At 37.8% G+C, this 25,233-nt stretch overlaps 9 protein-coding genes across 9 annotated transcripts; 4 read left to right on the top strand and 5 right to left on the bottom strand.

Annotated features, from left to right (window-relative positions):
• Window positions 1-1,397: 1,397 nt before the first annotated feature.
• Window positions 1,398-2,717, top strand: AW171_hschr63993 (pepsin-like aspartic protease; the record flags this gene model as incomplete). The annotated part of the gene is made up of 1 exon (XM_018133501.1): window positions 1,398-2,717. One exon carries the CDS (start codon window positions 1,398-1,400, stop codon window positions 2,715-2,717), a length of 1,320 nt encoding a protein of 439 aa, XP_017988990.1.
• Window positions 2,718-3,280: 563 nt separating this feature from the next.
• AW171_hschr63992 (HFR138Wp) lies at window positions 3,281-4,201 on the bottom strand (the record flags this gene model as incomplete). Its single annotated transcript, XM_018133500.1, has 1 exon — window positions 3,281-4,201. One exon carries the CDS (start codon window positions 4,199-4,201, stop codon window positions 3,281-3,283), a length of 921 nt encoding a protein of 306 aa, XP_017988989.1.
• A 2,392-nt stretch (window positions 4,202-6,593) lies between these two features.
• AW171_hschr63991 (HFR137Wp) lies at window positions 6,594-7,142 on the bottom strand (the record flags this gene model as incomplete). Its single annotated transcript, XM_018133499.1, has 1 exon — window positions 6,594-7,142. One exon carries the CDS (start codon window positions 7,140-7,142, stop codon window positions 6,594-6,596), a length of 549 nt encoding a protein of 182 aa, XP_017988988.1.
• Window positions 7,143-8,591: 1,449 nt separating this feature from the next.
• AW171_hschr63990 (HFR136Wp) lies at window positions 8,592-12,524 on the bottom strand (the record flags this gene model as incomplete). The annotated part of the gene is made up of 1 exon (XM_018133498.1): window positions 8,592-12,524. One exon carries the CDS (start codon window positions 12,522-12,524, stop codon window positions 8,592-8,594), a length of 3,933 nt encoding a protein of 1,310 aa, XP_017988987.1.
• A 1,425-nt stretch (window positions 12,525-13,949) lies between these two features.
• On the top strand, window positions 13,950-15,617 carry AW171_hschr63989 (HFR135Cp; the record flags this gene model as incomplete). Its single annotated transcript, XM_018133497.1, has 1 exon — window positions 13,950-15,617. The coding sequence occupies one exon, from the start codon at window positions 13,950-13,952 to the stop codon at window positions 15,615-15,617; it is 1,668 nt and encodes a 555-aa protein (XP_017988986.1).
• Window positions 15,618-16,331: 714 nt separating this feature from the next.
• On the top strand, window positions 16,332-17,417 carry AW171_hschr63988 (uncharacterized protein; the record flags this gene model as incomplete). Its single annotated transcript, XM_018133496.1, has 1 exon — window positions 16,332-17,417. The coding sequence occupies one exon, from the start codon at window positions 16,332-16,334 to the stop codon at window positions 17,415-17,417; it is 1,086 nt and encodes a 361-aa protein (XP_017988985.1).
• Window positions 17,418-17,964: 547 nt separating this feature from the next.
• YME2 (Yme2p) lies at window positions 17,965-20,373 on the bottom strand (the record flags this gene model as incomplete). Its single annotated transcript, XM_018133495.1, has 1 exon — window positions 17,965-20,373. The coding sequence occupies one exon, from the start codon at window positions 20,371-20,373 to the stop codon at window positions 17,965-17,967; it is 2,409 nt and encodes an 802-aa protein (XP_017988984.1).
• Window positions 20,374-20,659: 286 nt separating this feature from the next.
• Window positions 20,660-24,193, top strand: UBP15 (ubiquitin-specific protease UBP15; the record flags this gene model as incomplete). Its single annotated transcript, XM_018133494.1, has 1 exon — window positions 20,660-24,193. The coding sequence occupies one exon, from the start codon at window positions 20,660-20,662 to the stop codon at window positions 24,191-24,193; it is 3,534 nt and encodes a 1,177-aa protein (XP_017988983.1).
• A 78-nt stretch (window positions 24,194-24,271) lies between these two features.
• On the bottom strand, window positions 24,272-25,129 carry CAB4 (putative pantetheine-phosphate adenylyltransferase; the record flags this gene model as incomplete). The annotated part of the gene is made up of 1 exon (XM_018133493.1): window positions 24,272-25,129. The coding sequence occupies one exon, from the start codon at window positions 25,127-25,129 to the stop codon at window positions 24,272-24,274; it is 858 nt and encodes a 285-aa protein (XP_017988982.1).
• Between the last annotated feature and the right edge of the window lie 104 nt (window positions 25,130-25,233).

Here is a 25,233-nt window from a genome sequence, read left to right as displayed (position 1 = left end):
AGAAAACTGCATACTATATCTTTTACTGTCTATCTAAACCAACAAAATTTTCATATTTTGGATTGGTTTCTACATTGTTCAGGCGCACTACTGATTTTCAACGCCTAATTGCCTTTAACTGTAGGAAGTGCCAAAGTCGAAATTTAAAGACTAACTAACTCTAGTAAAAAGTTAAAGCTTACTATCGTATTTTACCAACAAGTTATATGTGCCTGATGGCAGGCTTCAGAGCCACAGCATAAAGACCACTAAAGATAGAAGGCACACTACAGAAGATCACGTATCTCCACGCTACTAAAAGACCGATTGACAGCTCAAAGGACATTGAGATCCAAAGCACGGTAAAAGGCACCGCGATGTAAAGTCACACGAAAACTAAAGATGTCAGCACAGAAGCAAAAAGGAATCTGGAGTGCTTATCTAATACAAAATGACGTCTCATCATATGATCATCAAGGCTAAATGACATCCACCTTATTGGTATCAAATGACTTCACTGAAGATTAGAATGATTTACAGCTTCAATTATTGAGGTTCATCGAATACATTCTGGTTGATGATTATGAGCTATTTTATGTTCATTTAACAAGTTATTCATCAAGCTTTAAAGCCATCATTATAACAGATGAAAATATACAGATTAGAGAGTAATTATGTCCATCAGAAAGTCTTACTATAAAAATAAAGGTCTTAATCAGCTACAGCTAACAACAACCCAATATATGTGAACATTATGTAATACAATATTTACATGTTTCAGTGCAGAGATAGCATGAGTGAAAGACAACGGCTGATAGATTAGTAATGTTAAAAAGATTACAAAACCGAAATGTAACCACTGAAGACAGTAAATGAATTATTCAATAAGGCCAATAAAGAACTTTTATTCGTTTTTAATAGAGGGGTTTTATGCTATCTCTGGTTATAATGAAGCTCCGCGAACTCCAATAAAAATAAACCCTTGCATTGTTTTCTTCGTGAATGGAATGCCATCTTATCGCTGAAGGCATCATGAGGTAACAATAACAAATCTAAACACTGATCAGAGGAGATCTCACCTATGATTCCCATTGATGACTTTTTGAAATTACACTTTTCATCGATGACTTTTCAAATTAAATTTTTTTATCGTCCCCGTCATTAGTTTCTTATTGAATAGCGCTGCCTTTCCTCCATGTAAATCATGGCGTTAAACGGCAATAGTAGTTGAAGTGCAAAGGCAATTAATGCATAATAGTTGTGATTGACCAAGTATACTCCATTCTTGCCACTTTCATTAACATTTTGCGAACTTTTTGCGCTTTCACCGAACATTTATAAACGCGGAGAATATGTTGTTGCCAAAGAAAGTGCTCGTAATGCTCAAATAGTAATTACTACTCAATACGAAATATTAAATGAGATTACCCAAATTGCTTCTAGCTGGCGGCTTATTGGCCATTGTTCCGTTGAGTACTGCTAGCCCAATTCCCGAAACGTCGGTGAAGCCTCAATACCTCAGATTAAATTTGAAGGCTACTCACAATGAGAACTATGGTATAGAAGCACTTGCTAGGGAGGTAGAAGAGATACAGAGTAGACCTGATGACTATCTTAAGATCGACTATGTTAATAGAGAAATATTTTATTCTTTTGACCTCAGCATTGGTATACCTGAACAAAATGTAACAGTGCAAGTTGACACCGGCTCAAGTGATCTATGGGTTGTGGGTGCTGATGTGAACTGTAGTCCCAGGTGGCAAAGTGACCCAGATTGTAGGAAATTGGGCACCTTTGATCCCAATCAATCATGCACCTGGACATCAAATGATACCGAATTCAACATTCGGTATGTCGATGGTAGTTATTCTAGAGGTGTATGGGGTATGGATGATATTGTTTTAGATGGTGTCAAAATTGAAGGCCTTAGTTTTGCGGTTGCAAGTCATGCTACTTCTTCTATCGCTGTATTGGGAATTGGTTTGCCATCGTTGGAAACAACCAATTTCGTCGTTGGCCAAGAACCGTATGCTTACGATAACCTTCCTCGATTGCTACAGCGTAACGGCTTGATTGCAAGAAATGCGTACTCGTTGTATACTAACCGATTAAGTGCTGAAGCTGGGTCTATTGTATTCGGTGGTGTCGACCATAGGAAGTATCACGGAAAGTTACTAACCTTGCCTCTGGTTAATGTTCAACCCACTACTGATGTAATACGGACCTTATCTATAATTATGACTGAGGTAGCCTTTAATTCTTCGCGTTCAAGGACCATTGCATTTGATGGTAAAATAGGCGCATTGTTAGACAGTGGTACAACTCTTTCTTACTTCCCAAGGCAGATCTCTGAGACCTTAGCAAGAGCTGCAGGTGCAATTTGGAGCAACCAATTCAATGCATTTGTAGGTTTTTGTCCTTCTCCTGATGATAAAAGTAAGCTAGAATTCGAATTTAATGGTGTTTCAATTAGTGTTCCAATTCAGGATTTTACACTTGAAACCGGTGTAGCTAATATCTGTCTTTACTTATTTGTTCCATGGGAGCGTAACATGGTCATTTTGGGCGACATATTCTTGACAGCTGCCTATATTGTTTACGACCTGGACAGACTAGAGGTCTCGATGGCTCAAGCTAGGTATAGTAACTCTGAACATATTGAGCCTATAATAGATGCTGTTCCACGAGCTGAAAAAGCCCCAGGCTATTACAATACTTGGGATGCTCCCACAAAATAAATAGTATTGAGATGCTATCGGACAATTAACTTTACACACTAAATAATACACATGACCTTTATGTCTACAAGATAATCAATCCTACTTTGGCAGGTAAAATTATTTTAATATCCAAATCAATTGAGGTGTCCTATAGTTAGTTTTGTTTTGATATCAATTTATGTCCTGACATCTTGTTAGGCGGTTTGTAATCCGAACATTGTAGTTATGATTACATAATTAACAGTGACGTTGATGTACTTTACATAAACTGAAAAGTATTAACATTCTGTGGCTTACATACGACTATAATCAGCGATTTGTTTACTATTAGTTAACTATATTGTGGATTATATCGTAGCATGTTTATGACCAATATTGTAAGATACAGCGTTTGCTCAGGCATTTATCCAACACTAATGTTCAAATGGCATTAAATTAAGAAGTGATTGCTGTATTGTCGTAAATGTTATATTTCATCGTCAACCTGACCTATATTAACTAAGTTATAAGAGTTACTATAGACAAAATGTGAAGCTAACTATTCATCATTACGTATGTCAGTGTCCCAGGCCATGAACTTCTCATTCAAGGGTCAACCATTTCGTGTCAAAATAACTCTTGATACCAGTCCTCTTGTGGATGCTGTTGAGTTTTTCCACATCCACACTTTCTATTTTAAATGACTTGAGGTTTGCATCAATTCTTTCATTAGTGACTGATTTTGGCAATACAACAAGACCTCTGTTTACGGCATAGTTAATCAAAACTTGAGCTGGAGTAACACCATACTTCTCAGCAAGTTCAATTACCTCTGGTTCCTTTGCAACAGGAGCTCCTGTAGAGCCCAATGGAGAGTACGCTTCAATCAAAATATTCTTGCTCTTACAAAATTCAATCACCTCTTCTTGGGGAAGGTAGGGAGTGACTTCAATCTGGTTGACAGCAGGAACAACCTTCAGTTCTGGATCAGCCAAAAGCTTGTTCAAGTAGTTCACGCTGAAGTTAGAGACACCAACAGCTCTTGCCTTACCAGTCTCTGGCAACTTCTGAACAAGACGCCAAGTATCAACGAAAGTCCATTCTTCGTCATATGCGAAATTGTGCGCTAAATATGATTGGACACTTAAGTTCTCTCCATCAGGCTCGAATTCCTTTTGAGGAATTGGGAAATGAAGCAAATATAGATCAACGTAATCCAACCCCAAACGTTTCAAACATCCATCTAAAGCTCTTTCCGGATCCCTAAACTGGGAGACCCACAACTTCGTAGTAATAAACAATTCCTCCCTTGGCACTCCGGATTCTTTAATAGCTCTACCTACAAGCTTTTCATTTGCATAAATTGCAGCCGTATCAATATGTCTGTAGCCATTTTTCAATGCGTGCAAAACAGCTTTGTAGACATCATCCCCATCTGCTTGATAAGTTCCCAATCCAATTACAGGAATTTTAGCGCCAGTGTTCAAAGTTAGAACATCCGTACAATCTTTTACTTCGACCATTATTTCTGTTTCAGTTTAATTCTTTGAAGTATGAGTATTAAAAGATTATCTGACAATTTCACACTAGTATTTATACGTAAAGCAATACCTGCCGAGTGGGTTATAATTACCGGGTGTTTTAAATACTAGTTGGGCTTACTAATGTAAGCCGTTACTAAGCGCCCCTTTAAATTTTTCTTGGAAAAAAGTACACATAATGTGTAGCACATTACGTAATTAATCTCATTTATATCGGAATAGAATGTTACTATTAACAAATAAGTGAAACGACAGCCGTCTTCTCTTGCGTCATTTTACGTCATCTTAAAATCTGACACTCTGAATCGTTATAAGCTAATCACGTGATAGTGTCAAAATTCTATAACGCTAGGTAAGTTAATAACTAGAATCTTCAGATTATCGTCTCTAAGTATTACAATCTCAGTATGGATTAAAAGTAATGGCCCTTATGGCTGAAAATATCCTTTTCAACCTGTTTAATCCGACAGACCAGATCAAAAAGCGTTCGAATATGACCTCACGATCTCCAAAGAAGTCTCTACATACTATGATAGTCGAACCTTCTCTTAATATTTTAATAGCTTAACTTAGCTAGTAAGTAATATTTCAACATATATTTGGCAAGGCCTTAAAGCATCACCATTTAGGCGTAAGCCGACCATAGCCAATATCTATCATATGTAAATAAGCATAATATCAGTATTAATAATAACAAAGTCGATGCACTACGTAGAATTCCACATATTTCACGGCTCGGGCAACAGAACTTTTACCGGTAGTGTTCACCAAACATTTGCTTGTTATCTTCTTCAGAACATTCATAGTAATTCCGCTTTGCTAGGCGCTCGCGTTCCTCTGGGGTTAAAGAAACAGCTTTCTTCTTCCACCCTTGGCCCCATTGTTGAACAGGGATAGGAATATTGTTACGGACATCATCCTCTGGTAAATTTTCGCCACGTTTCAAACAGTATCCTTGGAATTGCCACGATTTTCTGTGGCACAAACCGCAACTGATGTATGCACATTGATCATCGGTACAACAATGAAATCTGTGGCAGTCCGAAATGACCCCTGTACCATTGGGTTCGTGGCCGCGTTTTTTTAATTCACCTGTGCCTTCACCTGTGCCTTCACATGCGGCCGAAGTTAAAGAGAAAAGACTAAACAAAATAAAACAGCAGTTTAAGAATCTCATATCGTTGACGTTTACTACAGTTTTATTCAAAAGTAAGTGAGGGGATTTATTTTCAATGGCAAACTTAGCTCCTTTTATATGTCTATTTTATAGAGCAATAAGCAATTACATTTGAATCTCAATTACACCTAAGTTGAGAGGTACTTGCATACTTTAATGTAATATCATCTAATGTTCATGCATAGCCTCTAAAATGTCGATAAATGTTAGTGAATGTTGACAAATGTCGCTAATATGCTCCCAATAGAGGCAGTAAATGACACCCAGTTTAAACAGAGAGTACCAATTAGTGCCTAATTTGATACCTCTAATATCATACCTTTAATATTTGTATTATAGTAGCATTCAAGCTCGCTTGAACTTCATTGTTCTGCCCGTAAATTCAAGATGTCGAAACTAATTCCTATTAAGTATGAGAAGCGAAAAATTATTTTTCTTAAGCTTTGATAGGTAACAACTATATCATACATAACATTCCATAATTCTGACACGATTGATATTGCTATTCAATAGTCAAAGGATTTCTATTTATAGATTGCAATCATATCAGTTTTCTATAAACACCTCTAAGATTTAACATTCTACTTTGTTACTTGGTTTTTAATATATGAATCATGTACAACAAAACAGGAGATAAAAAATCAATTAAAGCTAGGTGAAGATTAATAGAATTGTTATAGCCAATTCCAAGGTAGGAAATTAGTAGCTTCTTTTAGTGAACATGTTCCACAAGTGCTTTTTACATGTGCTACTCTGACTTTGAGTTGTAAATCTTTCAGGGATTTAAAGACCCGAAGGTGAATCGAATAGTATATAGATTGAGATAAATTTAATTAAAATGGTGCACTACATAGCTATTTAATAATTGAGCTCTTGAACATCTGAAAACTCCTCACACTGATGAGGTTGATGGGGAGATGATTTACGTGGGAAGGCGGCATAGGAAAATGTTACATAATTAAAGTTTGGCAAACAATGTGTGCAATAGAGGTGTCTAGATCAATATTTTATATTAGATAACGTAATGACCTTTTTTATGAACTTGCTTCTTAAGTCGATGAAATTCAATATTTAATTACACAGCTTGTCAATTTGCAATTGTTCGATCTCTACAATACATATATGTCATATTCATAATTCATATTTATAATGTTATATTAATGTGTATAGAGGACTAACATCAATCTTTGAGAAGATCTAACCAACAGTATAGTAATACTTAGGATCAACGAAACCAAGGTATGAAGAACTTCCAGCGCCAGCAAACTGGAATATTTTTGAGATATGGTAACGGTAATACTGGTTAAGATTAGAGGGACCAGGAACCCATGCACCCGCATCAGGATGAGCCTTTAAGAAACACTTCTTCAATTCTTCTGATTGTTCAATCTTTGACAAACCACCGAAAAGGATAGCAGAATCCGAGAATAATGGTGTCTTACCATTATTTTCGGTTAAAGTTAAGGAGATCTTTTTATTAATGTTGAAATTACGCTCGAGGTACCCTCCTTCACGCAACACAATAATAGGGTCACCGTCACTGGCCACACCTTCGCATGCGTCAGTCGATACGTAATAGACACTGATACCTACAGGCATGGCATCACTTTCACTGAAAATGCTTAAAATTATATTGGAGTCATTTCCCACTATTTTCCTTATACTCTGACCTGCTTCTTGCTCAGTTTGTTTGGCAAAGACAGATGCTATAATGGTAGTTAGGAGACCGAAAAATTGGAGTTTCATTTTATTTTTAATATGATTATTACCGAGAGGTTTGAATTCACTGGCGAATTAGAGAGGGGGAAGCATAAGTCTATTTTATAGTCTAAACATCTTGAGTTCGCGATTTACAATGTGCTTCTCATGGAAAGCAGTCTAGGGGTCAGTTAATTCTCTTTAACTACTTTACTCCCTTTCATTCTGGAGGCAACCTCCAAGCTTCGCCGGAGAAACGGATTGGATTCACCCTGAACATAGTGAATGATCTAGGGGGGGTTGAATACTAAATAAAGGAATCACAGTGACGCTTCTTTCAACTGATGAACATTACGTCTTTGTAATAAGACTATTGTAAATGTAAAGTTATTAATGCACCTTGCTACTACTGGGGAACTTATGTCGAAAGTTCAAAAAATTAAGCATGACTTCAATCTGATAAGACTATATATTTGCCATAACAGTATATCATTAGAATCAATAATACAGCTACAATATTGGACCTTGATTTTGAAAAATTGCGAAAACGCATTAGACATGCGTAATGCAGTGTGCCTTTTGATCTGTCGTAATTGCTGAATAACAAGCATGTACCTAAGAGCTCAAATAGAATAAGGGTCAAAAATGGCACCTAGTGTTCTAAATTCTGGAAATGTATTTAACATGTGCATAAGGGTTCGAATTAAACACAAAATAAGGGTCGAATTGTACCTACTGTTCCTAAATTTTAGAATTGGTCAACATATGCATAAGGTGCGAATTAAACACAAAATAGGGGTCAACATTGCATCTGTCTGTTCCTACTAGTTCCTGAAGTCAAGTACAAGTGCAATATGGGTTCAAATTAGACACAGAGTAGGGTCAAAATTGCAAAAAAAAATAACGCCGGCTTCCAATGCAGACATAAGTAACTGGCAAAAAACCACCTTCATAAGGAACAGTACTTTTATGAGAGAAATGAGAAAAGTTCCATGCCATAATAGGCATTAAAACACAAATGGCTGCATTTGTTTATTCGCAGCATCTGCACAACAAGAGCATTTTAATTCAATAGTACCGTAGTATTACTTCTTAGTGTTTAAGAACTCTATGCTAGTAAACTTCGTACAATTAAGAACATTTTACACGGAATGAGAAGGTACCATCAACTTTGAAAAAAGTCTTCTCTTTTCAACTCTCATTACATCATTCAAGATAAGTTCCCGATAGGCAAGGTTGCAGTTAAGCCTTCTCTAAGAAGCGAATTGTAAAGAATTGTTTTCTATATTATGCATGAACCACGCACGGTTAGCATTATTTGAAATTTTCAACATCTAGATACGTGTCATGCGCGTTTTCTTTATATACTAATATGCTTTGTTAACTAAAGTGTAGTTGAACAGTACCTAAGTACAGATACAAATGAGCAATCATGCCGTATATCGAGCAAAATCCTAACCGACAATAATGAGCTTTTTAAGATAACTCAATATACGCTTAAAACTTTTTTACGCCCATTAACATTTCCCGTGTCCTTACTAACAAATCACCATCCTCTCTTTCTCTGATGCGTAGAGTAGACCCACTGGAGTCTGATTTTGTGTCTCGTTGATTCTTATACTTATAATCTTGATGTCGAACATCCCTTAATCTTCTAATTAATATATCAACAGCATGCTGTTCATCTTCCGCATGATCCAATAATGGCTTCACGTTAGAAGATCCACGAACAGAGTTTTTTTCATCGTCGTTGTCATTCTCCTTTTTAACTCTATCATACTGTACAGGCTTTATTAGTAACCTTCTCTGTTCACACACACGACGAATTTCTTCGCGTTCGGAGTTTTCCTTAATTGCCTTTTTAAACAAGGTTATGAAGTCAATAAATTTCTGAAAGAACGTGTTACGTTGATGCATGTTATTTGGATTTTCGGCCCAGTACCTCATTAATTTATTGAAATCACCCATGGTTAGTGTGCACTGTCCTTTCAAAAGGTCTGCCTTTTTCCTCGCGTGACACATATTGGACTCGGTTTTAGCTAAGAAATTATCCTTCGGGTGGAACTTTGAAGTATCTGATAATTTGCCAACACTCAAAGATCTCTCTAAATTATAAATCTTCTCATAGAACTCCTGAGACTCTTCTTCTACATGCTGCACAATGAAATTTGAGACATCGGAAATTTTTTCCAAGTCATCCATGAAGTCATGTAATTCTGGATATCTAGTTCTAACAATGTGTTCAATAACATGAATGAATGAGAGATTATTATCTTTACAGGTTTTCGTAAATGCAAACTTATTTAAGGAACTCAACTGAATACCGGGTGCCTGCTTATTATTCATGTAATTTCCAACCTCTACTATTAGGAAAAATAAATGTTTTAATTTCGTCGAATTCCTAATAGCTTTTGTAGCATCATCAATCCTTTGCAATTTATACAAAGTATCGTAGTAATCCCTCTCATATGTCAAAAGAACCAGTAAATACTTCGATCTTGCCGCCCAATATGATCTCAAGTTGTAAAACAATTCTAAATATATTCTATCAGCCCGTTCCAATACACTTGGATCCTTTTCTGGCTTTTCATTCGTGAAATAATTGGTCGCATAAGGAGCAAACATCCGCTGGATGCTCTGTGGCATATGATTAATGTCATCTTTGCTAAAAAACTCTATAATACTCTGATTTTTCATTACCTCACTATCACATTGTAAAACCTTCTCAACTAATACTTCAACAGGATAATGTGAAAATATATGCAAGTTAATCCCAAACTGCTGAGCTAAGTCATTTGATAGTAAAGTTATCTTTCCATTTCTCGTATTCAGGGGATTAATTGATGAATATCCCGACTTTGTGTTTGTTGGTACAACCTTAAATAGATCCTCAATCTCTTTAAATACTCCAAAACTTTCCAATTCATCATTCATAGCAGCTCGTTCTTTATCATCACACCAAATAGTTTCTCTTACATCGTCAATCTTATCCCAGTGGATTTGCTTCATTTTAACGCGAGGCCGAGATCTCATGGTAGAAATGCATCGAGATCCTTCTAATGCATCCCTAGTCAACGATAATGGCAAAGGAGGAGGAGGAGGCGGTGGAGTACATACCGAAGGACCAGTATAGGTGCCCTGGGATGCTTTGCGAAAGTGGTGTACTACATTTTGCAGTAAAGAGGTTGGCATCGGTGGAGGTGGTGGTGCACCGATTGCTTTTACCAATGTCTGAGGCAGAGGTTCTTCTACACTCAGATCTTTTATTAAATTCATTGGAAATGGTGGTGGAGGTGGAGGGGGTGTCAAAACCGTAAGTGGTTTGACATGGTTTTGTTCGTTAACTGATTTTTGTCCTTTATTAGTATTGCAAGAATTTGAGGATAATCTGGGTTTAGGTGATTGCACTTCAAGATCATCATCATGCTCATCTAATACAGGAGCAGATTTACTCTCTGTTATAAAGCTTAACTTCTTCGCTTTTGCTGTGTGAACCAAATCTTCCTTAAGATTTCCCGCATCTTTATCGAATTTTGGACGCCGTATACCTTCCGGCCCACTGATACTACGACGACTAACGTCTTCTGATTTAATTTTATCAAAATTTACCTTGGGACTCCTTACAAGTGTAGCAGATCGCCCAATATTAGAGTGTGGCAAGCCATTACCGTTCTTTAACGTTGCAAAAAGGGAAATGGAGTTTTTCGAGTAGCCTCTTTCTGAATCCCTGTGAACTACTTCACGTTCATACTTGATGCGATCATTTTTCCTTTGTTTTTCAATCGTTTCTAATCGCTCCTCTAATTCTGTAATGTAGTTCATTCTATTCGACAGCGTTTCTTTCGTTGAATTCCATTTTTCTAATACAGCCCCCTTTGTAACCGAACGTTGTTGTTCTAAATCAGCAATCATATTTTTCATATGCTCTACTTTGACTTTCATCTCTTCTAACTCCTGAACAGCGCGTTCATTTATTTGTACACTTTGCAGTCTAGTCATCAACTGATCCAAGGAAGCTTTCAGCACTGCTTCTTCTGATAATTCGTCCTTATCATAGGAATGCTCCAATAGATAGTCAAGAACTGCCTGAAATAATTCTATAAGTTTCACTGACTCTGCAGAAGTTCTAGAAGTGACAATTTGCAAAATAGCATCCAATAACTTCGACATAGAAAATTCCAAAGCTGTTCCTTTCGTCAGCGCTGCAATTGTTTTGACTTGGCGTGCAAAAGAGACATCCAGCTCTGCCTTTTCAGTTGCCATTTTTGAATTTATGGCACTTTCCGTACTTTTATACTTTGAAATTTGATTGAATAGGACTTCAGAATCCAATTTATCACTCAGCAGGTCTAGTTGGTAAAACACCTTATGAATGCCAGCATCTTTAAGTAGTTTAATTGCCTTACTCTTAGAGGTTGGTAGAGGCAGCCGTTCAATTAATGCATTTATTAGAATTGTAGTCGATATGAGATAATCCGTTACCAATTGCTGCGGCTTCTGAACAACAAACAGCGATTGCAGCCATTGCGACCTATCGACTATAGTGTTATAAACCGTATTAATCCAAGGAGAATATAATAGCTCCAATTCCCGTGATACTCTCTCACTATCAACATACGTAAGTAACAATAAAATATCAGTAGCTAGCAACCTGGTCCTAGTTTGCGAATTATTATTTGACAAGTAGTTACACAACATTCTCGTCACCTCTATATTTTCATGCATCTCGTTTCTACCAGAATCATGGTTAATTATGCTTTTAAAACAGTTAAGGTAAACATACTCCATATCCCTGGCCACCGATAAATAATGCTCCAAAAGTTTTGAGATGCCTCCTTGGCTAATAAATATCAAGCACGACATTTTTTGCCGGAGAACCTTTTCCAATTGATACCATACGTGTGGTTGCGTTATCGGCCCTTTAAGTTTTTCTTTGAGACTCAAAATCAATTGCATAGTCAGTTCGTCATCGCTCTTACCTTCTTTTTCGCTCACTAAACCTTGCTCTGCATTATGTTCCTTACAAACCAACTCCCATTTCCGTTGATATGACATCTTCGCCATATTAGTTTTTCCATATCCCTCCAGCACTGTATCTGCCAGTAGTCGATTAAAATAAAAGTCTATCACATATTCCTCCGGTATCAAATCCTTATTAAATTTTGTAGCCAAAACTGTGCTGACATTCACAGTATGGTGCCGATCCCTAACGCTTTCTTTACCCATTTTATATACATTTTGCCGGTTATTAGGCCCATCTTCAATCGAACTTCTATTCAGTCCTAACCCGGCCAACGTTAGGCCCCTTGACACCAAATTATGCTTTATATCGTTTGCTAATGCGCTTTCACTTGCCAGTCTAATACCAACATTCATTGACAGCGAACGTCCTGAGCATTCGTAATGTTCTGTCCATTTCCTGTTCGGCATTTGCGGTAACGCTTGTTATTTTCAGCGAATATAATCTTCTTATTTTGCTCAGCGGCTGTTGTTGTCACAAAGCCATACTGCTTTGTTTATTCATTCATTAAAATCATGATTTTTTGGGTTTGTAGATAATTTCTTTGTATGCTTCTTGACGGCGGTAAAGTTGAAGATAGAAGATCAAGTAACCCGGCCTCGTCATAAGATTTGTCCGACCCTATAGATGCGTTCCGACTCACAGAGTTTTGTCCGGGTCCCTGTCTCGGACAGAAAATTATTACCCTTCAACCGATAGTGTTTGTACCTGTGATCAGCTAGTATGGGGTATCTAGTAAAATTGCATTCCTAAGTAAAGCTACCATCTCGTGGCCATAAGTCAAAGCCTAGTCCTCGGTGAACGAGTAAATCTTAATATATAGATACTTCGATTAAAATAGAATATCAATTATACTGCGTTGGTTAGTTGATTGAATATGCTACTATTTTACATGTTGAGCAGTAACATATCCCTCCTGAACAGCAGTTTGCCATGAGTATTTGTGAAGATGCTTATGATTGTAAATACCTCAAGCATTCGAGTTCACATGGCTGATGGAATATTTTACAAAGTAATTCTGAGTATTTGTAGACGGGGTTGTAAGCGTCGTAAATGCGTCCTTAGATAATCCAGTTGACAAAGTGCGCATTTCTAAAAAAGGTCTTCCTTGCAGTGAAGATATAGATAAATAAACTGGTGCCTCCTTTTGGAAATTTCGTAGCTTAAAGTTGGCGTTCCTAATAAATTAGCACGATGCAATTTCGTTAAGCAGTCGGTAGCTCTAGTCGGTAGCTCTAGTGCAAGTAGTAACGAATCTCTTGTTTAGGAATAGTATTCAGCAGGGTAGTTTGCGTCATGTTGGGGTAAATGCCTTTTAACTATAGCTATGCATGCAACAAACACGGAGCTGCGATGCCATCTTGTTACCGGGAAGTAGATTGCTTGGGACCGCAGCTCTTGGCAGAAAGGATTAGATGAGACTTAATAATGGGTGTAGTAGACATATCAAAAGAAGGTGTTGCCCACGTTGATAGGCTACGTCCTCTGATCTTGCGTATCATGGACCTGATCCAGCGACTCCTGCACTACTATTATATAAATAACGTGGTAGTGATTTAAAAACCCTGCGGGTGTTTCTGTGTTATTTCGGTCGCTTTTCGGTGACTTCATGAAAAAACAATATAAGATGGTTCTTTAAAGGAAACCTATTGTTTGTTGTTCTTTCTTTCTCCTCTTTCCTAAACCTTAAGCCAAAGTTTTTAAATCTTCTCTTGAAAAAGCAAAGTGCTAGGGTATATAACATACAAATGGACAGTCGCCAGTCTTGAATGGAGACTTCGAATGCTGTCTGTCTGTATTGGCCTATTGTTGCATTTGTATAGAGCTCAGCTGCTATGAATTTGAGAAACATCGGCGAGTTCGTTTCATTAAAAGACTCGGATAGCCTTGCTAATAGGGACTTAGTCCCTATTTCCGTTCGTAATAGAAGGTGGAATCTGCTTAGTTATTTATCTTATTGGTGCATTATATGTCTTTGTATGAGTACATGGTCTGGTGCTGTTTCCTTGTACGACAAAGGTTTTTCAGGTACTGAGTCCATTGCTATTGTTGTTGTCGGTAATATAGTAATTACGACATTAGTTGGTTTTAATTCTGTATACGGGTCGGATTATCATATTGGGTTTTCAGTGTTTCAAAGAGTTGTACTCGGTATTCGCGGGTCATGGTTGGGAGTTTTGCTGAGGTCTATGTTATCTGTTGTTTGGTTTGCGATGCAAGCGTGGTTAGGGGGGACGTGTGTGACGTTGTTTTTGTCCACCTTAAGTAGGTCGTACATGAATATGAATGCGGATTCTACTTCCGATTTGACAGGACAGCGTTTAATTGGGTTTATCGTTTTTCTCGTTATCACGGCCCCATTCCTACTTGTAAAGCCTGCTAACTACAGTATTTACTTATCGACCTCTGCAGCCTTGACACTTGCGGCATGTATTGGGATCACTATTTGGACCGTGTGTGATAATTCTGGTCGCGGGTCCGCTATGACTAGTGGAATTCCACCAGCTTCGGAAGTTGTAAATAAGGGATGGCTATGGGTATACGCGATAAACTCTTGGTACGGAGGATTAGTTGCTGGAGTAGCTAACCAATCAGATTTTTCAAGATTTAACAGGAGACCAAGAGACTCGTATGTTGGAACCCTCATTGGCATCAACATAGTTGGTATTATTGTTCCTGCTCTTGCTTTAATCGCATACAGTGCCTTTTATGAGAAGTACGGAATTGCAACGCTTTACCCAACTGAAATGGTAACTACCATTTTGAGGAATCAATATGATAGCGGGACTAGGGCTGGGAGTGCATTTGCTGCCCTCGCACTAATTTATTCACAGATTGTCATGTGTACGATTTCTAATGCGATTCCAGGTGGGATGGATCTTGCGGCACTGTTTCCAAGATTCTTAAACACTAGACGTGGTGCCGTTTTAGTTTTCATATTAACATGGGTGGTGCAGCCATGGCGCTTCTTTTATACGGGATCCACTTTCTTGACAGTTATGAGTTCATTCACCGTGTTTTTGAGTCCTTTGATTGCCATTTACATCTGTGAATACTTTGTTATTCGCAGAAAGATTATAAAGTTGTCCCATTGTTATTTGCATGGTCCAGATAGCGTCTATTGGTACACATCTGGCTTTAATATCAAAGCACTAGCTTGCTTTTTGGCTGGAAGTGCCCCAGGGTTACCTGGCTTAATATATGAAGCTCGTTTGTCCGAGGGTAGCACTACTGCAACTATAAACGCTGGCATATATAGGTTTTATCAAGGCTCTTTCATGTTTCAATTTATCACTACCTTTTTCCTCTACTGGGTAGCCAATCTGATTTTCCCAAGTGAAGTTGCTACGAGGGACAATGTTGACTATTATGACACTTTTACAGAAAATGAATTATCCAGGTTCGATATGTCCCAAAGTGATATTGTACCCTCGAACAGTTCCACCCCTGTTGAGGATAATAAAAGATATAAAGACTACAACGTATCAGAGATGGTAGCTTAGAGATAAAGTGACCAACTAAGTGCATATTTGTCAGTCCGGTCTCGCTAAAGCTTCTTAATTTATTAATGCTGATAGTATAATCGTATGTTTAATGAATATTTATCATTGCATGGCCTTCAGGTACGTATGACGTATTCTTTATGGGAGAAATAACTCTTCATTTAGCATCAAATAGCGGTTATTAATGACAGCAGTGGATCTTAGCCGGGCTTCTTTCCTTAGGCATGTATATTGTGGATAATTGCGCTAATTATTATCTGCTTATGATTCTAAATGTAAAGAAACATTGCACGAAAGTTCTAGATTACCGGTTGATCACGTTTTTAACTATGATGGTTTTTGATTTCAGGCGGCTTCTATAATCTTAACACGAGCTTAGATTCCGAAGAAATCAGGTACCTGTATAACCTACACTGTGAGTGACATCTAAATGCACCTATGTTCTAACTTCAAGAAGTCATTAGTTAAAACCGAGGCTTTAATGAATTGCATTAGTAAGATATCGGTAACGGATGTCGTAAGGGCATTAGTTACGTAGACAAAACGGTAGGTTTTTCAAAATTCTGAGTTAAGCACATTAGGGGACCTTTATACTTCCCCAACCATCGCAACTACGTTCTTTCTCATAATGTAAACTATATAAAGTAATGTGTCCAAATTCCGCTGGATAACTAATCCTTATGATATGATTAAGTTCTAAGTAAATTATACGAAATGGTGAACGGTAAACAATGGATTTTAAAGAATGTCGACAATACGGGTGGAGCCTTCAACTATGATTTTGGCTCTGAAGACTCCACTTTTGAGTTGGTTGATATTGAGTATTCCGAAAACGATTTGGCCGATGGGGAGCTATTGATTAAGGTAATGTATCTTGCAAATGACCCTGCTCAAAAGTTCTGGATTGCACCAGTGGACCGTAGTTACTCTGACGGTATCAAAGTAGGTGATCGTATTCCATCCCAAGGTTTAGCAAAGGTTTTGGCATCTAAAAGCAATAAATTTAAGGAAGGAGACTATATTGTTGGGTTTACAGGTTGGGCAACACATGCAGTAGTAAAGGACAGCATTGGTTTCACCAAAATCTCTCCAGATTCTGTGAAACACCTATGGTGGTATATGAGTGTGTTTGGATCAACCGCTTTGACTGCGTACTTTGCCTTGACCCAATATGCTGGGTTGCAAGAAAGAGAAGCTGACTATGGAAAGGTGTTTTTGGTTAGTGGTGCAGCTGGTGCTGTTGGATCGATGACGATTCAATTAGCATCTAACATCTTTAAAGCTTCCAAGATTATTGCTATTGCCGGTGGTCCTGAGAAAGTGAAATTCGTTGAATCCTTTGGTAAAAACGTGATTGGTGTTGATTATAAGGCAACGGACTTCAAGGAAAAGCTATTGGAGGCTGCAGGGGGGCAGTATACTGTTGATTATTTTGTAGACAATGTGGGTGGAGAAGTCCTGGACACTTCCATCAAACTATTGAAGCTTCATGCAACTATTGTTGCTGTAGGTGCCATTGCAGGGTACAATGATAGATCCAAGGGAGTTTTCAAGAACTACATGTCTGTTATCACCAAAAGGCTAACAATCCATGGTTTCATTGTTAGTGATTTAAGAGACAAGTTCCCAGAAGCTTTAGCTAAATTGAGTGGATACCTCAAAGAGGGCAAGTTGGATCCATCCAACATCTCCACTGTTGAAGATGCTACTGGTGATAACTTCAAGAAAGTTCCTTTGATTTGGAACGGTCTTTTCCATGGTGCTAACAAGGGTCGGTTACTAACTAAGATTAGCGAGTGAATGACGTTAAGTTTTATATAGTTTATTTCTCATTTAGTTGTCTAGTATTTTGCTATTAAAACATATTAAATAAGCAATTGAGGATTGACAGTTACGGTGATTATTAGCCAGATCTTTACTCCGTAATAGTATTTGAAGGGTCGTGCGCTACTAGATCAGAGACTCTTCTGCGACTGCGTTGCTGGACCAAAGAGTTACTAATATTAATAACAAAAATGTAACCGAAGGCAATATAACAATAACTTCCTATTATATAATTCTAGGATCAGTGCAACAACAATTTATTTCGCTTAAGTCTGATTAATAATTGTAGTTTTCTTTGTTCAAATTATATTAGTTTTAGAGATACTATAGTAATTAAGCTTTTTCTGTTGCATAGTTTTAAGTAGTAGTACGTACAAACAACTGATCGGACGCGGACACTCTCAAGTGTAAATTGAACTGTGATAGAACGATAGTTCACTTTCATAGTGTCTTAGAAATTTTTGCACAAAAAATTGTATAAAATCTTTAAATGATATAAATACCGAGTGTGAAGGAGTACAAATCAGCTACCGCTAGCTATTCTTTTAGCTTGATCCTCGCAATCTTTAACAATTGCATTGCTAGCCTCAATCTTTGAAGCCAAGTACGTGAGTCTCGATCTGAATAACTTCTGATCTGTGACATTGCCCAACATTCGAAGCTCTTCTTCCCACTTCTTTATTCTGTTGGTCTCGAAGTTTATTAGACGTAAGAGGTATCCGGTCTTGAGAACAGTCGACAATTGTTGATCTCTAGTGAGAAATGCGAATGCAGCTTTGAAAAGTGGTTTAGCAGGACGGATCTCATTCAAAACACCTCTATTTCTAGTAACGGTTATCAAACCATTCTTTTCTAATTCTAGTAAACCCGCTTCAGGTGAAGACTTGAACAATGGTTTAAAGAAAACATCCTTAAAATTTATGCTATCGTGCTCAGCAAGCATTGTGATTAACTCCCATGCCTGTGCAGTTTTAGTTGTATCGGACTTCTCACTTAAAAACATCTGAGTAATTTGCTCAGAAGCTTGTTCGACCATTTTATCTAACGCTTCTGATGGACTTTCGCCGGATTTAACACGTCTTACAAATGCCTGCAAATCTAACATCCTACCTCCGATTGGTTCTAATGCGCGATCAATATCCTCAACATATAACTTTGGGTGATACGAAATGTCATCATTTTTAGGAGGTGGGAAATTATCCTGTAAATGTGACAATACGTAAGATCTTGCGGATTCCTTTGTGGCATCAGACAAGGTCATGAATTTAAAAACCTGGTTCGGCAAGGCTTCTGCCAACAATTGGTTAGGAGTAACTGATTCGGTTAAGAATATAACATGAGCAATATTCATCTGGACAAGAATTGAAGCCCATTCCGCCAATTCCTTATATACAAATCCATTCATCTCCGCTTTATTAGTAAATCTATCAATAACAATGACAGGCTTTTTATCAGGATGCTGTTGCAAATAATCTTCTTCTTTGATGGTAGATTGGCCATGTCCTGATTCTACATCTGCTTTGTATCCTTTCAAAGCAATCCTTCTAATTGACATCATAGCGGTGTTTAACATTGACCTAAACTGGGTTTCTTTGCTTTCAGATAACCCTGACTTTTGACCAGTCAACCCTTGCACTGTTAAGTCAATTAAACCTGTGAATGAGTTCAACCAAGGGAAAATTGGAAAATATCCAATTTGGTGTGCTGCGGTTCTCAAGAACTTACTATCGGTACGAGACTTTACTAAACTATCACAGTCCAAGTATAATACATTTGATCTTTCATGGAGGGTATGTTTCATAAGTAGTTCATGCTTACCCGAGCCTCTTGGTCCTGTTACAATTACAAAGGTGTTGTTGTTCTCCTCTAACCATAACTTAAGATCGCTGACCAATTCACGACGTTCTTGCCATAGTTGTCTTTGCTCTGGTTCTGCTTCATTAACACCCCACAGATGCTTAACAGAAGACATTGTTGACGAAGTAAAACTTAAAATCTTCTGCACGAAGTAGTTGTCTTTAGAAAGGGTATATGTGTGACTTATCTTCTGTTCAATCGAAAACTCTCTAACAGGCTCAAAAATTAAGACAGCTGCAATAGATAGAAACGCAAAGATTAAAGGAATAGCAATTCTGGGATGGTTAACGAAAAAGTCTCTAATAACATGCCCTCTGATGATAGGCTCGTATTTTACATGTAGCACAGTATTGTTCACCTCCAATCCAGACACACAATTCTTTGCACATATAGCGCCGCGAAACGAACGATATCTTATGGTAGCCGTCGGATCCTTTGCTGTCGGAGGATATATGTCTATAATCGTTCCATATCGCCTGAAAAGCGAATAAAGCTCTTCTTCGGTCAACGCCTTATCCTCAAATTCAATTCTAATTGTATTGCTTGGCAGCCGCCGCAAGTCTTCATACCATGGTGCACCTTTCACTGGAAAAGCAGCAACCTTCGTAAAGAAAGAAATAATTGATTTAGACGATTCCCGCTCCGTATTTTGCTGTATTTTGGCATTTACCTCTGCCTTCGTATATTCCGGTGGAACTAAAAACGTCGCAAACACTCCTCCATCGCGCTGAGTGGCAATAGTAGCCCTCAATTCAAGACCGGTGATAGGGTTGTTAGGCGGACTCGCAAGTTTCATGATTTTTTCGCGAACTGCCTCTCTTGATTGGTTTGTCAGTAGAAAATTATACCACTGTGTGGGCCTCCAAAGAGATGTCGCGCGTGGATAAACATTATCAAAATACATTAATGTCTCTTCATCTGTTTTCTGAATCACACCAGTATTAACTGCATTCGTTGATTCGCCAGATTGGGCATCTGTCCTCTGTATCTCACTAGAAATACCCCTTTTTAGCTTTACTATCTGCAACTGACGAAAAGTTAACAGTCGCTTTGGGAAAATTAAACGTCCAAACATATTATAGATAGCTATAAGTACTTCAAGCAAAACCTATTACCTTCATTGGTCTATTTTAACAGCTTCTTTAAAGTTATAAGAAGAACTATTATTTATTTATATTCTCCTCCTTCACTAAATTTTCACAAAAGGGTGTACCGATGGTAAGCGAGCGGAACAACCAGCTGTTAACCCCTTGAAAATGATCACTTTGCTTACAGTTTGGAATTCATGAGGCCGGTAAAATAATAATAATTGTTTAAGAGCTACATAGTATAACGGGCAAAGAGTTTCTATTGTTAAAGCTATGGAATCTGAAGTGGACCAAGAAACTAAGCTCAGCGCTGTTGACTTAGGTAAGGAGTTTGATGAAATCCTACCTCCTTTAGAAGACGAAAAGGAAACACAGACATTGTGCCAAGATAGGTTTACATGGCATATAGAACGATGGAGTGATTTAAAAGAGGAGAAGCACTACTCTCCACGGTATAGGATCGGAGATTTCGAATGGGACCTTCTTGTATTTCCTTTTGGTAACAATACAAAAGGCATTGCTATGTATTTAGCTCCGCATCTAATAGTGGAAGAAGGTAAAGAAGTGGATCCGGATTGGTATGTATGCGCTCAATTTGCTATCGTTTTATCTAAACCGGGGGAAGATCAGACGACCCAGTTGATTAGTCGGTCGCATCATAGGTTTAATGAGGTTGACAAGGATTGGGGGTTTTCGAACCTAATTGAGGTTGAGTATCTTAAGTATCCTTATAGAAATCGGGCGGCTTCTGGCTTTTTGAATCACGATAGATTAAATGTGAGTGTTTATGTCAGGATTTTGAAGGATCCTACTGGAGTGTTGTGGCATAATTTTGCAAATTACGATTCAAAGAAGGTTACTGGTTATGTTGGGTTGAAGAACCAGGGTGCAACGTGCTATTTGAACTCATTGCTCCAGTCATATTATTTTACCAAATACTTTAGAAAGCTGGTATACCAAATTCCCACTGGAGGCGAGAATCCTTCTAACAGTGTACCACTTGCATTGCAGAGAGCCTTTTTGCAATTACAAAGGTCTAATGAGCCGCTTGATACGATTGAACTTACGAGATCGTTTGGATGGGATACAGGTGACGCATTTACCCAGCATGATATACAAGAGCTTAACCGTATTTTGATGGATCGTTTAGAGAATAACATGAAGGGAACTGAGGTTGAAGGCAAGTTGAATGAGATATTTGTAGGTAAAATGAAGAGTTACATTAAGTGTTGTAATGTTGATTACGAATCTTCCAGGGTAGAAGATTTTTGGGACATCCAACTGAATGTTAAAGGTTTAAAAGGGTTAGAACAGTCTTTTGAAAATTATATAGAAGTTGAGATGATGGATGGTGAAAATCAATATGCTGCTCAGGACCATGGTCTACAAGATGCGAAGAAAGGTGTTGTTTTTCAATCATTCCCGCCTGTTTTACACTTACAGCTAAAAAGATTTGAATACGATTTCAATTACGATCAATTGATAAAGATCAACGATCGCTATGAATTCCCGGAAAGGATTGATCTCTCGCCTTATCTTGATCCAGAAGTCCGGAAGATGCAACCTGGTAATTTAAACTATAACCTTCATGGAGTATTAGTCCATACTGGTGACATCTCCACCGGTCATTACTATGCGATGATCAAACCTGGTATGGAAGATAAATGGTACCGCTTTGATGATGACAAGGTTTGGCAAGTGACTAAGAAACAAGTTTTTGAGCAGAATTTTGGCTTCTATAGATTACCGGATGTTGAATTGCGATCTTTGACAAAAGAGCAGTATCAGAATTATCTGATTGCTCGCCAGACAAGCGCCTACATGTTAGTTTACATTCGTGATGATATGGAGCCGACTATTCTACAGGAAGTTGAAGACAGTGATATTCCACAACATTTGGTAGAGACTATTGAAATAGAACTACAAGAACGCGAAAGGCTTCAAAAAGAAAAGGAGGAAATGCATTTATATGCGAAAGTTTACCTCCATTCAATGAGTAATTTTATCCACTACCAGGGTTATGATCTTTCACCAAATGATCGCTCTAAGCTATATGCGCCTGAATTGCATGATGATCGTGAATATGGGCTGAGTAAGAAGCTCCCCAAGTCAACCAAAATGAAGGATATCTATGAATTATTCAACGAATCCTTAGGCATCAAAAGGAATGACTTGGTAAGATACTGGACTATTAATTACCGGGCAAATTCTAGCTTGAGGCTCGATGTTCCAATACTTCCTAGTTACGATGATATGACATTAGAGTGCTTAATGAATTCCCAAGGAAGAAATACAGCGATAGATCTTTTTGTTGAAGAATCTTATTACGATTTAGGTTATATTAGTACTATCTTTGACGACTTAACTCAGAAACACGACTTCGCGGAACTGCTGAAGCAGATTAAAGAAAAGATCAATAAAAATTTGTTACCATCTTCAGAAAAATATATTAGAGAAAAGGAACCAACCGGTGTTTTGTTGTTTGTAAAGTCTTTTGACATTAGCAAACAGCGGTTAACTGGATTTGGCCACATATTATTGTCTCAATTTGCAAAATTGACTGAGCTCGAGACAATCCTATCGAAAATTCTTGATGTTAAGGATCTAATTGAATTTGTAGAAGAATACGGCCCGGACGGTGTTGAAAGTGTTGAAAACGAAACCGAGTTAGTACGTACTGAACTAATGGATGGTGATATTGTTACGTTTTGCCTTGACCCGAATGCAACCCCTCCATCAAAATACCCATGCTATACATCTATTCTGGGATTCTACGACTATCTTCGCAATAGAGTAAAATTGAAATTCACTAAGGCGAAGTTATCTGAAGAAGAATATCAGGTGGTGGATAATAACACATCTGGAGAATTTGAATTTTGGATATCTGTCAAATGTTCTAATGAAGAACTAGCTAAAGTTGTTGCTCAGTTTGTAGGCGTGGAGCCAGAATATCTCAGGCTTTATGCCGTGTACTCCAACGGCAGATTTGCAATGCAGTCTACCAGCCATCTCACCGATTATTTGGTCAAAAGATACAGCCGAAATTCGATACCTTTATTTGAATATGAAGTCCTCTCAATCCCTCTTGTGGAACTAGAGCATTTACGTTCTGTAAAATTCTACTGGTTGGACAACAGTTACGTGCATTATCATTCGTATGAGTTTAGAATTGCCAACTCTAGCACAGTAAAAGAGTTTTTGGACAAAGTTCAAACAAGAGTTGGGTTTACTGAAGAACAGAAAAAAGATATCTTGTTGTGGACAAATTGCGAAAATCGATTCCAGGGGATACTGTCGCTAGATGCGAAAATAGAGTCAATTGATGAGAGATTTCTGATTTTTGCCCGCTATTTACCAGATGAAGTAGCTGCGGTTAAAACAATAGAACAGAATTCCCCAGCAGAATCTCTTGAGGAATCAGATGAAGCTAGCACAGGAATTAGTCGAGTGTCCAGTACTCGTGAGACTATTGTTATAGTTCAGCAGTTTTTTAAAGAGTGGGAAAATAAACATGGGATATCATTTTTGTTCACCATATTTCCCGGTGAAACATTCTTAGAGACTAAGAGAAGGCTACATGAAAAGTTCGGATTAGGCCAGAAAGAATTCTCCAAAATTAAGTTAGGCATACTATATGATACGAAGAAAGGTGCAATTTTCAAATCACTTACTGAAAATAATGGTAAAGACTTAAGTCAACTTGTCTTATACGAGTTGCTAAATAATTTGGACTACATTACCATGGATCATCCAGATAGATCAAGAAACCAAACTTATCACGATAGACCGATGATGATTAAGAATTAACATTTAGGTTTATTCTGCTGCTACATATAATTTAAATTCCAACTATTTTAAAGGATATATGTTTACCCTATCTAATACTCAATTGTATAGGAGACGTCTTCTTATTTCAGTACTGCTTAACTTCTCCCTCCAACCGTTTGATTCATCACCCCCCAAGACGTTTACAACATATAGATCTAGGAGAGGTAAATGCCTTTCATTTCGCGTTTTGTTAATGAATTCACCTCCAGATACTGTTTCCCTGCTAACAACAAGAGCCTCGATGTCAGGCTCAGTTCCAGTAGGTCCACAAGTATCATGAAGAGGGAACAACTTGATCTGCAACGAATCTTTCAACCTGTTTAAGAACTCAATAACCTTCTCACATCTTTTATCGTAAGATTCCAGTAGTTCCGGGTACTTTTTATTCCTTAATAGGGGTTGATCAGTCACCCCAACAATTAATTTACTGGAAGTCAAAAATGTGGACATGCTTAGTAAAATTTTGTGACCATCATGTAAATGATCAAACGTACCACCTAACGCACATACTGAATACCTTTCAGCATCATGTCTAAGGTCTTTGTCCTCCGAACTCGAGGGTGGTAGAATAAATAGTTCTTTCTTTTCGCATTGAAAAATCTCCATCAATGTTGGATCACTTAAAAATATGACATCCCATTTCAAAGACGTAAGCTTATCTAGTGGCCTGTTAAATATTACATTTATTCCAGCTGCATAGAAGTCTTTTTTAAGTAGAACCTGTCTTATAATATTGTATAGCTTCACCAGCGTAGATTCAAGTAATTCTGATGATTTAAATGGATCAAGTAAAATAATATCAAGGACCCCCTCATTGGATCCTAAGTAAGGCAAGCATCGCTCAACAACGGAACGAAGCTCGTCCTTACATTCAGTACCGTGAAGCCTATTCAGTATCACTCCAACGGTCCCCATAATTAAAGCTATTAGTCTTAAACTTCTAGCTTTTATAATGTCGAAAGTAAGTTGATGCTACATAATTTTTTTTTAATCTAGTAGAGAAGCGGGATAATATTTCA

This window comes from Eremothecium sinecaudum, chromosome VI (assembly GCF_001548555.1).
Source record: "Eremothecium sinecaudum strain ATCC 58844 chromosome VI, complete sequence".
NCBI classification, from domain to species: domain Eukaryota; kingdom Fungi; phylum Ascomycota; class Saccharomycetes; order Saccharomycetales; family Saccharomycetaceae; genus Eremothecium; species Eremothecium sinecaudum.
Note: the sequence above shows the minus strand (reverse complement) of the source record. Positions and strands in the feature narration are given on the sequence as shown.